This window comes from Castanea sativa, chromosome 1 (genome assembly GCF_040712315.1).
Source record: "Castanea sativa cultivar Marrone di Chiusa Pesio chromosome 1, ASM4071231v1".
Taxonomy (NCBI): Eukaryota; Viridiplantae; Streptophyta; class Magnoliopsida; order Fagales; family Fagaceae; genus Castanea; species Castanea sativa.
In genome coordinates this window covers 14,897,491-14,912,247 of record NC_134013.1, presented here as the reverse complement: position 1 = coordinate 14,912,247, position 14,757 = coordinate 14,897,491, and the positions used below count along the sequence as shown (strand labels likewise).

The following is a 14,757-nucleotide window of genomic DNA, read 5'->3' as shown; positions in this document are numbered from 1 at the left end:
AGGAGCAGATGCCATAGGTTGAAACTTTCATAATGTATACATATATATATATATAAACTATGTCTTACATCATATTTATTATAAGGTTAAAATACTTTTTTTTCTTCCCTAAACTTTGCATAAATTTCTATTTTCATTCCTAAGCTTTAAAAAGTTTTTATTCGTCCTTAAACAATTAAAAATGCTACAATTATCAATTTTCAATATAAAAAGTTCGTTTTTATTTTCGTCACTAAATTATTGGAAAGAGCTCTTTAAAAAGTTTGGGTACAATTTTTTTTTTTTTTTTAGTTGTGATTAGTTCAAATGAATCCATCAGTTTCATCTATCAATTATAGCTTTTATTACACATATATTTACTCGTTATATCTGGGCCTTGTCCATTTTTGGAAGATGGCATGGAGATGGACTACCCAAGTATAATGGGCCTCTGATCCTTCGACTTAATGCGTGTATCACAAACCCAAAGGTCCATTAGTTGAGACCAGTAGAAGGATGGTCCACGCGAGAATTATACTAGATGGGTCATATCTCATTAGTCCATACCTAAATGAAAGCCCAGAATACAATTCAAAGACAATATTATACGTGTGGTTTATGACAAATATGTGATAAATATTGTGTCAAATCAGCTGTCTGTAATCTAATCATTCTAAGTTAGAACCTAGACCCTACGAAATCCACCACCTCCTCAGATGATCTACTGCCTCTAGGTCCCACAAGGCACAAACTAGCGGTTCAGATTCGTCCACAGACGGGACGCCTTAGGCGTGGTTTGCCACGTTGGTAAAAAACTAAAGACGCAAAGGCGTTCTAGTTGGGTTCCAACTAGTCCCACACCGTCTAGTTACACAAAATTAGATGTGTTTATAAGACAAAACGAGGGAAGTAAAGAGTGTCCCTTCGGGGACATCCGATAAAATTGGAACGATACAGAGAAGATTAGCATGGCCCCTGCGCAAGGATGACACGCATAAATTGAGAAATGGTCCAAATTTTTTTTGGTTCTGTGCTTTATTTGATTTCTCTGCTTCAGGTTTTGGGTCAAATTCAAACTGGTAAGTTCAGATTCTGCTCATCGAACTTGCATTCTGGAATTTTCTGGGTTATTAGAAGTTAAGTATTACTTTTTTGTTTCTTTTCCCTCAGTTATCTTAATACTAAGGGGGATTATGAATCTTGTCTGTGATATTCTTGAATGTTAAAGTCATTTACAGCTGAAGCTTAGGAAACATTCCCAATTCTAGGATTTCTTTGGATGGCTTATTTTAAGTCATTTTTTTTTTCTCTCTAAAAACCACTTTAAACATCAAGCTATGAGTCTATGACCTTCACCTTCTTGGTTACTCAGAAAGAGGTAGCTTATCATTGTAAAATTCTACAAGCTTGTCTGTGCTTAGTCTTAAAACCCATGAGTCATTGTAAGGGTCTGGGACCTGTGGTGATTATGATACCAGAGGGAGCACCTGAGATTATCTCATTTGCTGCTCTGCCTACATTTTTGTTCACTACCATGTTTGCCTGCAATTAACAAGGCAATATTTTGTTGTATGAAATGACCTGTTAAGCTGCTAGACAATAGTGTAATATATGTACTTATTAGTCAATTAGTAGTTAGATTAGAGTATTTGCAAACTTAGTGAATAGAGAACCAAAGATTCATTCAGCTATGCCAACTATGAGGTTTTGTTGGGATAAAAGTTAAAACATGGAAAGTAGATTTGCTGTTCAATATTTGCTGGGCAAGGCAAAATATTTGCTGGGCAATTTTTTTGTTAGGGTTGATTCAAATAAGTAAGATTAGGTAGAACGTTTTTATTATATATATTTATTTTTCTTTGGAGAAGTTTGTTGTGTGCTTTTGTATTAAAACTTTATTTTCTCTACTTACATCTGTGTATTTGTTTCTAAGGGGGAAGAACACTAATAACAATAAGACACATAAAAATGCCTAACAAAACTTATTCTAATCCTAGAGTTTTTTCAATGAGATAAAGATAATCTTCAACTTTCTAGAATTTACTAAAAAAAATTGTAGAATATATCAACAAAATGAAACATAACCTATTATAATCCAAAGAGTTTGTGGATTGAATTTTAAAGAGTTCTCATTTCCCACAGGATTTCTTCTTTAGCTAGTTATGGAGCCCCTCAAAAAACTGCTTTACCTTTTGTGAATATGCATTCATAATTGGCCACCAACTCATTTAGTAATCTTCCTCTTTCATGATTAATGCCAGCAACAATGTACCCGTTGCCATTAGTTAGAAAGCCCACTACATGCCTTATAGTATTGGTATTAGTCATGAATAATGTTATGGACATAACAAGAAGTAGCTATTTAGTTGTCATGAGTAAAGTTATGTACATAACTGTGGGAGTAGAAGGGATAAAACACGCACTTGGGTCTTGAGCTTGATTTGGTGGTGTGAGCCTGTCCGAGCAGAGCCTTTGAGACCCACAAGCCAGCTCTTACTAGAAAGGTTGATAAGCTTGTCCGAGGAGGAGCATCTCCTCGGTTGAGTCAATTGAAGATCGCATGACACTTCATGGTGTTTGGGGAGGGAATTTTGTAAGGTCTGTTGGGTAAAGATATGTTCCACGGTTATAGAGAGGGGGAACATATGAGAAATATCAAGGGAAAAGGCTGCTACCACCGCATTAAAGACCCTGCACCTACTTCCCTGGCCGCATTAATGAGAAAATGACCTCTGAACAGTAATGTTCAGCCTTCCAGCTATTGTTTGAAGATATCAAGAAGGTGATGGATGTGACAAGCATCTAATAGGATAATTTGTGATACACGTGGAGGATAAAGGGAAGAAGAAGAATGATATAAAAGAAAAAGAAAGAGCATCGGAAGGGGAGGGGCAGGAGAACAAGAAAGGAAAGAGAGAAAGAGAGGACTGTATACTTCACCTTCAATTTTAGTCTATTGTTCAAAGAAAGAATAGCAATATAAGACTTCCTCGGCTTACGTCCGAGGAGGATTTCTCACTATTTTCATCCTTTGATTGTGTGTGAAGTGGTAATCTAGCCTTCCATCTGTAGTTTAATATCCATGAAACCTAAGTTTCAAGCTCATACTCTATAAATTTGATTGTATAAGGCCATTTGGGCCTGAACCCATCACGCATTAGGGTTCAGGTACGAATTGTGCACCTATAATAACAATTACCTATTTAGTTTTAAATACTACTTGAAACCCTACCAAGGATTTTATTTTACTAGATTTTCAACTGGTATGATTCCAATCTCCCATGTCTCTCCTCTTTATCATTACAAAATGGAGTTATTGGTTAACTTGGAATAAACTTACCATATAAAATTACATAAATCCTTCAAACTCTTCTTATATTTTTTTAACTCGCCATTATATTGCATTTTCTTACTATATTCTTTGTGCTTGCAAACTTTCAAAAAGATCAAATATTAATAGTTATGTTATCAATCAAATGTTTAAATTTTAAGTTTCTGTAGTCTAAATTATGTATAAAAATTAAGTTTATGGGTCAGATAGTTATAGGATCCGATCTGAAGAAAATTTGACATGCATGTTTAAAAGATAAAGAACATGCAATTCAATGGTTATGTTTTCAAAATATATAACTATGTTAATTTTTTAGTGAGAGTTTAGTTTGGATAGAAACTTTGTCCATACCAAGTATGATTACGGGTCCGTTTGAATACTACTAAATACTGAAAATTGAAAACACTGTAGCAAAATAATTTTTAAATATATGAATAGTGACGTGAAATTCATTTTTAATGAAAAAAATTGTTGAAAAGTGAAGTTTGTGAGTCTCATGAACATTGCATGGGACCCACTGATGTGCACTGTACACTGAAAAAAAGTCAACAACTGCGGCTAAAAAATAAGTGGAAACGCAAAAACAACCTTACACTACATATTAGAATTTCCTTTTGATCACGACGTTTGTTCTTTGGGCCCTAACTTGCATGTGCTTATAGACAACCCACTTATGGGAGTGGCGAAACTAAACCCAAATGACAACTCCAAAGACAAAATTAGGCCTTTCGAGGTAATGGAGCCATTCCATGTGACCATTGGGGTCACTCGTTGAGTAATTTTGTATTGGTCTTGTTATTTTCACTAGCCCTATGACAGAATTGTGGGCCATGAAGGAAGAATTAAGGCTAACCCTGAATAAGTTTTTCATCGAATTCTATTCGCAAGGGCTCTCAACTCGAATTTTTACGTTTGCACATGTTGTAGATGTGTTGGCAATTGGCAACACATCTATTCTTAACATGTAAATAATGAAGTGTTTCTCAGCAGCTCAAGGGGAAAAAATAACATCGACTCGAGTCTTGTTCATTGGATATTGAAATGTAACAAAAACAATGTTGTAGTTTTCGATCCATAATTTATAATTTTAATTCATTATTATTTCATTAAAGCATTTTGCTCATCTATATAAAAGAGACATATTACCATTTCAATATTTCACGAGCACCAGCAGGTAATCAACTTCGACCAGTAGATGGTCAAACCATCTTTTAATTTCTACATGCTACTGTTGGAGCTACGATTCTCTCGAAAATTTTTGCTACATCTATTCGATCGTCCATCTCTGGAACTACGATTCTCTAGAGAATTTCTACATGACGTCGCTGATCTATGTGGATCGGTGCATGAGAGAGAGAGAGAGAGAGAGAGAAAATTGAATTATTTTGATGTATTGATGAATAGTATATTATGTATCAGTTTGTCGAGCTTGATGAACATACCATTTAAGTGGTTTTAGTTATGATTTGACTAAAGGTTAATTTGACCAACATGTTGTGAATGCGCTAATTGGACATCATTGTAGACAGGAAATCTAATGCAATCAATCCAATTTTTATGGGCAATTGAACCACTTTCAGTCGTTTTAGTTAGCTTTTACTATTTCCTACTTCATACGATCAATACGTCCTAACATGGCCAAAGGGCAACGGTTGCCAAAAGCAATAATTAAATAAACAAAGAAAAGAAAAGGTGCGGTATTTATTGGAATATTCTTAAAAGCGTGACTTTTGTGTATTTTAGAGTGCTCAATTGTCAATACTTTTGAAGTCTCCATCTAAAAACATATATTTTTAAAGCTTTAAAGTTTTAACATCTTTTAAGTAATAGGTGATGCTTTTTCTATCCAAAAAAAAAAAAAGTTAGGATGTTTCTTCTATTTCTCTTTAATGGATGGTATGTTATTAGGAAGGAAAAGTTAGAAAAATAATTTTTTTTTTTTAAAAAAAGGTGGCAACCGAACCTTAAAGCAAGCTGTCACATTTTACTAGCCTTTTCTCCTAATGGGCCAAGAATTGGGGCACAGATAAAGACCAAAATGCTATAGGTCACGGAATTGATTACTTCTAAATACTTTTATTATGACAAAAGAAATATTGGAATTGAGGAATCACCGAATCAGTTCATGATGCTAATTTTACCCCCAAAGAAAAAGAAAAATAATGCTAACTTTTTCTTTGGTAGGGGAAAAAAAAAGCATACGGGATAGCGACCTTTACAAGAAGGAGATGAATATCAATACACTTACTAGTTGAAGATACACTAAAACTCAAAAATGGAGTCTTGTTGGCTTCAGTCCATTACCACTAGGCCACTTGCCCGATGGTAATGCTAACCTTTTTTCGGCCATAATAAGTAGAGACACAACTTTTATCAATGGTTCCCCTCCCCCCGGGTGATAACTCATAAATTGTTCATAACAAACAATAAAATAGTATCAATTGTGGACTTAAAAAAAAAATTGATAACAATTTATTGACTCAACAATTATGAAAAAATTGTACAATTTGTTTTGTTCCCACGCGAACTCTCATGCTTGCTTAGCTTTCTTTGATCAAATTACGTATCTTAACTAAGTAATCAGGATTTTTTTTCTGCTTTCTTTATTAATCTTGTTTCCTTGTTCGGCCCCTTTTTTTGGGCTCCCTTTCCTTTTCCTTTCGACCTAGAGATAAGACTATATCTTTTCACAACTGAACCCTCTGGTTTTGATAGTAACCAGCAATAAACCACAGTTTGAAACAGTATGAAAGCAAGTTCAGGTTTTTTTTTTTTTTTTTTTTTTTTTTTTTTTTTTTTTTTTTTTTTTTTTGTAAAAGATTAGAAGACATGGATAGTACTTATTATAGTAGGCAAAGAGCAAGGACCTTTTGAAAGAGCAATGTGCATTTACTACTTTTTTAGGGTTAGGGGTTATGACGCAGTATCTCAAGTTCCCAACTGGACAGCTACATCAAGAATTTAGTAACCTTTCCGTTTAGTGTTTACCTTGATTTTATTGGTAAATTATACACCCTTTTTTTTTTGTAAGAATAAATTGTACACCATTCAATGAGTTTTAAATTTATTATACAACAATATCCACTGCTTATTTTAATAGGATGAAGAAGTATGCCCTAAAAAAAACCACCTAGCCCAACTGCATTTGTATTCTAGTATATATGCAGGGAGTATGTTATTAGATGCCTTACACAATTGTTAGGGAAAATAAAATGGATCCCTTTCCTTTTCCGTTCAATGTTTCAAAGTATTGGACGAGACAAAGAGAAACACGTAACTACTTTTTTAGAATTTTGTTGTGTTAATATCGTAGTATTGAAGATAAAGTTTATAGATATTTAAAAAAAGAAAAAAGAAATTGTCATATGTTGAAATGACAGATTGTTAGTGATAGGTAAAAATATAATGTCAATAATAGATCCAAATAAGAGCCAATACAAACTTGTCACATAAGCACGTGTCAAGATTCATAATTTTTATCCTATCTACATTTTATTTTGGATGGTCAAAGATTAGAGCAATCATTTTTTTTTAGGGGAATCAATTTTTTATTTATTTGATAGAATAGCAAGCAAATAATTGAGGACTCTAATTGTCAAAAAATTGAGTGCCCATCATTATTAAGGTTAACTAAAAGCCAGTTTCCACAGTATTATATTGCATCTCACCTTGTGTACAGTTATTGTCAAGATACCAAAAAGATTGATAGAAGCAAGGATAAAGCAGTGAAGAAAAGCACTAAAAAGCAAAACGACATTACTGATTGTATAGTTGTATAAGAGGCATGTAGCTTAGATCTGTGTATAGTTATTTAGTAATAGGCACGTGCAGTAATTAGTTAGTTAGTTAATCTAGTTGGTTAGTTAGTTAATCTGTTATTATTGGAGGGCCTCTAATTGTATATATATACGATTTCTCTTTATATTGATTCATTAAGCAAAATACAGATTTCTCTTCCAGAAATTTCTCTGTCTTTCTGATATGGTATTAGAGCAATTGTTCGCTTCCGCTTAGATTTTTCAACACGATTTTCCTTCGAAACCTAGGGCTTTCTCTTCTTCGAAGCAATCAAAACCTAGCGTTTCATCTTCTTCGAAGCAAAATTGTTTTGCTTCCAGCTTAGATTTTCAACAAGTTTTTCTTTGCTTTCGAAAGCTAGGGTTTTTTTTCTCTTCGAAGCTTCATCCATGGCTTCCTCTGATCAAGCATCTGCAAGTGTTACCACTGATGAATCTCATCCATTCTTTCTTCATGACGGAGAAAGTCCTGGTCAATTCTCGTTTCTCAACCACTGATTGGAGGAGAGAATTATTCCACATGGGCACGATCAATGGAACGAGCTCTCGGAATCAAAACCAAGTTTTGGTTGATTGATGGCTCTGTTTCTCTGACCCCAACAATGGAGAAAATTCCCCTATTTGTTCAAAGTTGGGCACAATGCCATGACATTGTGGTCTCCTGGATCATCAATTGCGTTTCCCCTAAAATTGCAACAAGCATGGCGTATCGCAAAATTGCCAAGGAGGTTTGGAAGAAGCTTCAGACCATGTTTTCTTAGGGGAATGGTCCGAGAATCTATCAATTGCAAAAGGATCTTGCTAGTTTTTCTCAAGGTGAGCTCTCTGTGAGTGATTACTTCACGAGTCTTTCAATTTTGTGGGATGAAATATAGAATTATGAGCCACTGCCTCTTTGTTCTTGTGAGAAGTGTGTATGTCGTGTGAATGAGAGGATTTCTAACATTCATCAGAGAGAAGCCATCATGCAGCTTTTGATGGGTCTCAGTCAAGATTTTGAAACCCGGACCGTTCATTGGATCATAAAAGAGAGAGGTTCAAGATTTTTGAGGTTGAACCGGGGTGAACCGTAATGATGTCATAATTAATTTAATAATTAATTAAAGCCTAAATATAGATATTAAATAAAGCCTAAATATAGATATTAAATTTATAAAACTAGCAAAATTGACTAATATATCTATATATGTGAGAGAATTTTAATGATTTTCAAGCATATATTTAATAATTAAATAAGAAAGTTAATAAAATAATATAATAACCATTAAAACATTAAAATTTATGATTAATTTTTGAAGTAAAGTTGAATATCTTTGAATGATTTTAATTATAATTTTTTTTTATTCCTTGTAAGAGATGGATAATTTAATTAAGTAGAATAAAATTGTGTTAAGTTGTTTTTATAAAATAAAAAAAAAAAAAATTGCTAAGGGGTTGGACCGCACGGTTCTTGACCGGTTCATGTAGTCCAACCCCGATTTTAGGGGTTCACGGAATTAACTAAAAACACGGTTCTTTATGCTTAAAAAACCGGTTTTCATCCTGGTTCCTGGTTTTCACAGTTCGACCTCCCGGTCCGGTCCGGTTCTGAAAACAGTGGTCTCAATGACTCTTTTTCTCACATTCGAGGTCAAATTTTGTTAATGGATCTTATTCCATCAGTGGACAAGGTATATTCCTTGTTGATTCAAGATCAAAAACAAAGGTCAATTGGACAAGGCAGCAGCAAAGGGCCTTTTGTTGAATCCACAGCACTTGCAGCAGCAAAGACAATGATTCATGGTTCCAAGTCATTTAAGAGAGGAAAGGAGAGGCCTACTTGTAGTCACTATGGATTGCTTGGTCACACTATTGAGAAGTGTTACAGAATCCATGGATATCCTCCTGGATACAAGACCAAGGCACTGGCAAATCAAGTTTTGTCTCTTGATTCTGTTCAAGAATCAGCTACTGCTACCACATCATCACCTTTTCCTTTTACCTTGGAGCAATGCCAGAAGTTGCTTGCTATGATTGGAGGGTCTGATGCTCAAACCAACCCCATTGCCATGGCTAAAAATGTTTCTCTTAATCAAGCTTCAACATCTCAGTCTACACCATTGGCAGGTAATCTCAAGCACTCCATTTTTTCTGCTAAGCTTGTGAATAGGACTGCTTTTGGTAATAGTACCTGGGTTATGGACACTGGAGCTAGTGATCACATTATTTGTTTTGTTTCTTTCTTTCAAACGTACACTACTGTTGCTAATTGTGTTGCTGTGTTACCAAATGGTGAATTAGCACATGTAACTCATATTGGCACTGTTAAACTTTCCAATTTTCTCATTCTTGAGCATGTACTTTGTGTTCCATCTTTCTCATTCAATCTTCTGTCTGTCAGTTAACTCACACACAGTTTGCCTCTTTGTCTTGTGTTCTTGTCTCAATTTTGCTTCATTCAGGACCTTTCTTGTTGGAGAACGATTGGAGTGGGTGAAGTCTAACATGGTCTGTATTTGCTACAGAAATCCAATTCTAGGACTGTCCCTTCTCTGTCTGATCTTACTTCCACCAACAAGAACCTCAAGTCAGCCTTTTCAACTTCTGTTTGAAATAAAGATTTGTCAATCTTGTGGCATTTTAGATTAGGGCATCCTTCTTTTCATAAACTGTCAGTTTTAAATGATGTATTACCTTCTATCTCTACTAAATGTACTGATGTGTGTACTATCTGTCCATTGGCTAAGCAAAAGAGGTTATCTTTTCCTTCTCTTAATAATATGTGTGCTGAGCCATTTCCTTGATTCATGTGGATGTTTGGGGTCCATATTCTGTATGCACACATGATGGTTTTAAATTTTTCCTTACCATTGTTGATGATGCCACAAGGTCTACTTGGGTTTACCTTATGAAGGCTAAATCTGATGTTAAACACCTCTTAATATCCTTCTATAATATGATTTTAACTCAATTTAACATTGGTATTAAGGCAATCAAATTAGATAATGCCCCTGAGTTTTCTTTGCTTGATTTTTATGGTGATCATGGCATTATACATCAAAAGAGTTGTGCTTATACAATCCAGCAAAATTCTGTGGTTGAAAGAAAGCATCAACATCTTTTGAATGTAGCTAGATCCCTTAAACTTCAATCTAATATTCCTTCAGCTTATTGGGGTGATTGTCTTTTAACAGCAACTTATCTCATTAACAGGTTGCCTACACCTTTGTTAAATAATAAGTCCCCTTTTGAACTTCTTTTTCATAGGCAACCCTCTTTTAATCATCTAAGAGTTTTTGGTTGTCTATGTTTTGTTTCTACCCCTTCTGTTCATAGGTTGAAGTTTGAATCTAGAGCTACTCCTTGTGTTTTTCTAGGTTATCCTTTCAATGTGAAGGGTTACAAAGTCCTTAATCTTCATTCTAGAAAAATTTCTATCTCTCGAGATGTGGTTTTCCATGAGTCTGTCTTCCCTTTTTCTCAGTCATCTCACTCTTCATTATCACCTCCTTTGTCTGTTCCTTTTTCTAATTCCACTGCTCCAGGCCTTGACTCTTCTTATTCTCCACTTTCTCTTCCAATTTCCACAAACACCACACTTCTTGATGCACATCACCATACTTCCTCTCTTGCAGACCTCCCTGCTATTGATTCTGGTTCTATTTTGATTGGTTCTTTGCCAATCCCTTTGCCTTCTGATATTTCCCTTGACCAACTTGTTGCACATCCAGCTCAAGCCATTCCTATTCCTTTTGCCCAGCATGTTGACTAACCTGATCAGACCCCTACATCTGTCACTGATCATGTTGTTCAACTTCCTTCCATTCCTACTGTTTTTGCCCCTCCTATTCCTTCCATTCCTACTCTTCGAAAATCCACTAGAATTAGTCATAAACCTGCTTATTTATAGGCTTATCAATGCAACCAGGTGTCTCAGGTTCCACACAATCCTCTCTCCATTAGTACTGCCTTTCCTTTGTCTGCTCATTTGTCATCTCATAGATTGTCTACTAGACATTCCCACTTCTGCAATGTGATTTCCTCCATTGTGGAGCCCAAATTCTATCATCAAGCAGTTCAAGATCCCAAGTGGAGAGAAGTTATGGCCACTGAGATTTCTGCCCTTGAAGCTAACAACACTTGGTCTCTTACCCCTCTTCCACCTCATAACAGAACCATTGGCTGCAAATGGGTGTATAAGGTGAAGAATAGGTCTGATGGGTCTGTGGAACTATATAAAGCCAGATTGGTGGCTAAGGGATACACCCAAAAGGAATGTCTTGACTATCTTGAGACTTTTTCCCCTGTTGCAAATTAAGTTAGTTTCTGTCAAATGCCTTCTTGCAGTGGCTGTTGTGCAAGGTTGATACCTTTGTCAACTTGATGTCAACAATGCCTTCCTCAATGTTGATTTGAAGGAGGAGGTCTATATGGATTTACCACTGGGCTTCCACAGTAAGGGGGGGGGCTGATATGTAAGCTTACTAAGTCTCTATATGGACTTAAGCAAGCGTCAAGACAATGGCTTGCAAAATTTTCCAATGCCTTACTTCTTTTAGGCTTTACACAGTCCAAGGCTGATTACGTTTTGTTCACAAGAAGAATTCTACTTCTTTTATTGCTCTATTGGTGTATGTTGATGATGTCTTAATTGCTAGTGATAATAAGCATGCAGTGGATGAATTGAAAGTTATACTAGATCAGCAATTCAAGTTAAAAGGACTTAGGAGATCTAAGTTCTTCTTGGGTCTTGAGGTGGCAAGGACTGTAGATGACATCAATTTGTGCCAAAGGAAGTACACACTTAAAGTGTTGAGTGATGCTAGTATGACAGGTTGCAAGCCAGCCAAAATACCAATGGATCAGAATCTCAAACTCAGCAAGTATGAAGGGAAGGAATTGAAAGATCCTAGTTCATATAGAAAATTAGTTGGAAGATTATTGTAACTAACTATAACTAGGCTTAATATAACATTTGCAGCACACAGATTGAGCCAATTCATGGCACATTCTAGAGAACCACACTTACATGCAGCTAACAAAGTCCTACAATATCTCAAGGGCACATCAGGGCAAGGTCTGTTTTTCTCAAGCAAGTCTGATTTACATTTGAAGGCTTTTGCAAATGCGGATTGGGCCTCCTGCCCTAATACGAGAAGGTCAATAACTGGGTTCTGTGTTTTCCTTGGTGACTCCCTGATTTCATGGAAGTCTAAAAAGGAACAAACAGTATCTCGGTCTTCAGCATAATCAGAGTATAGGTCAATGGCAGTAGCTATATGTGAGATCATTTGGCTGTTGTATTTGCTCAATGACATTCAGATCAAACATTCCAAAGCAACTTTATTGTTTTGTGACAGTTAGACAGCCCTTCACATAGCTGTGAATCTTGTTTTCCACGAAAGAACAAAGCACATTGAGATAGATTGTCATCTTGTAAGAGATAAGGTGTTGGAAGGGTACACCAGGTTACTTCATGTTCGAACTAATTCACAAATTGCAGATTTATTAACAAAGGCCTTGAATGCTCAACAATTCTCTTTATTGGTATCCAAGTTGAACATGGTCAATATACATGCCCATCTTCCACTTGAGTGGGGGTGTCAAGATACCAAAAAGATTGATAGAAGCAAGGATAAAGCAGTGAAAAAAAGCACTAAAGAGCAAAACAACATTACTGATTGTATAGTTGTATAAACGACATGTAGCTTAGATCTGTGTATAGTTATTTAGTAATAGGCACGTGCAGTAGTTAATTAGTTACTTAATTTGGTTGGTTAGTTAGTTAATCTATTATTATTGGAGGGCCTCTGATTGTATATATATACGGTTTCTCTTTGTATTGATTCATTAAGCAAAATACAGATTTCTCTTCTAGAAATTTCTCTGTTTTTCTGATAGTTATGCCCAAGACTTAACTATATTTTAGTCAATTAAACATCATCGGAGATCATGAGTTTTCACTTTTATGTTTTAGTATTAGATTGTAGTTTCAAAAAAAAAAAAAAAAATTCAATTTTTTATTCACTTCAAATGTTTCAGTTCTCTTCTTATCAAAAATAACTCTTCTACGATCGTTTTTTTTTTTTTTGAAAAATCTATAACTGAATATTGCAAGAAATTTGAAATCTCAACAACATCAAAATCTATATATAAAGATGATGGAAACAATGGTATTAGATTAATGTTCTTCTTTTGTCAAAAAAAAAAGAGAGAGGTTAATGTTCATCTCATCACGGTTATACAATAAACATCTCGACCATTTATTATAAGTAGGTTTCCATTCGCAATAAAAGGGGAGTAATGCACATTGATTATCTAACAAACCATAATAAGTATTGAAAGACGGTTCCAATTATGATTTAGGAGATTTAGGTCACTATTCATTTAACAATGTAAATGTTTTTAAAGTTTGTAACTGTAATGCACATGCATATTCTTTTAGGAGGAAAAAAAAACATTTATCAATAATTTATTAATGTGCACACAAATTCAAATCAATTATATATGTTTTCATTGATTTTATTTTTTTAAAGGTAATGTTAGAAATATTAGAAATTTACTTGATTAATTTGCCAACTTTAAAAAAAAATATATTTATTATTATTTTTTGGTGTGACTTCAATAATTTTATTACCATATCAATGTTTAAATGAAATGAGCTCCAATAGTAATTTTAACATTTTTATTTAAGAAAATTTAAACAAACATCATTTAAATATGAAATACTACATCCTAACTTATGCCATTAATTAAAAAAAAAAATCTTATCAAAATGAAAAGTTAAATTACACAAATTTCCTTTGAAGTTTGGGAGAGTAACACTCAACCTTTCTAATCCTTATCTCCTTACTTGGGGTTTGATAAAATCAACACATTAGTTATTCAACTAATAACAATAACAAGATATTCCAAATTTTGAATCTCTTGACCAACTGTAACCCGGTATGTAGACAAGAAATAGCCGTTATAAAAAAAGTAACTAACCATAATTATGGTTTAGTCAAGTGAATCTGTTTAAGATGTAGAAACATTTTATTGTTGTTACTAACTGAAAAAATTAATAGTAATTTTAACATTTTTATTTAAGAAAATTTAAACAAACATCATTTAAATATGAAATACTACATCCTAACTTATGCCATTAATTAAAAAAAAAAATCTTATCAAAATGAAAAGTTAAATTACACAAATTTCCTTTGAAGTTTGGGAGAGTAACACTCAACCTTTCTAATCCTTATCTCCTTACTTGGGGTTTGATAAAATCAACACATTAGTTATTCAACTAATAACAATAACAATATATTCCAAATTTTGATTCTCTTGACCAACTGTAACCCGGTATGCTGACAAGAAATAGCTGTTATAAAAAAAAGTAACTAACCATAATTATGGTTTAGTCAAGTGAATCTGTTTAAGATTTGGAAACATTTTATTGTTGTTACTAACTGAAAAAATTAATAGTAATTTTAACATTTTTATTTAAGAAAATTTAAACAAACATCATTTAAATATGAAATACTACATCCCAACTTATGCCATTAATTAAAAAAAAAATCTTATCAAAATGAAAAGTTAAATTGCACAAATTTCCTTTGAAGTTTGAGAGAGTAACACTCAACCTTTCTAAACCTTATCTCCTTACTTGGGGTTTGATAAAATCAACACATT

At 34.1% G+C, this 14,757-nt stretch overlaps 1 protein-coding gene and 1 non-coding gene across 2 annotated transcripts; both read left to right on the top strand.

The window, feature by feature from the left end:
- The first annotated feature begins 897 nt into the window (after positions 1-897).
- LOC142623003 (U6 spliceosomal RNA) lies at positions 898-1,000 on the top strand. Its single transcript, XR_012842029.1, has one exon. It is a non-coding gene; the product is annotated as a U6 spliceosomal RNA (small nuclear RNA).
- Positions 1,001-7,640: 6,640 nt separating this feature from the next.
- LOC142617361 (uncharacterized) lies at positions 7,641-12,336 on the top strand. Its single transcript, XM_075790216.1, has 7 exons — positions 7,641-7,835; positions 8,670-9,482; positions 9,612-9,673; positions 10,423-10,849; positions 11,015-11,307; positions 11,745-11,969; positions 12,075-12,336. Exons 1-7 carry the CDS (start codon positions 7,641-7,643, stop codon positions 12,334-12,336), a joined length of 2,277 nt encoding a protein of 758 aa, XP_075646331.1.
- Positions 12,337-14,757: the final 2,421 nt, after the last annotated feature.

Excerpts from the sequence above, each read along its gene's own strand:
- LOC142617361 (XM_075790216.1), top strand. The coding sequence starts at position 7,641 with ATGGAACGAGCTCTCGGAATCAAAACCAAGTTTTGGTTGATTGATGGC. Across the intron at positions 9,674-10,422 it reads TCCACCAACAAGAACCTCAA|GTTGAAGTTTGAATCTAGAG; the intron begins GTCAGCCTTTTC and ends TTCTGTTCATAG. Across the intron at positions 11,308-11,744 it reads GTGAAGAATAGGTCTGATGG|TGATAATAAGCATGCAGTGG; the intron begins GTCTGTGGAACT and ends CTTAATTGCTAG.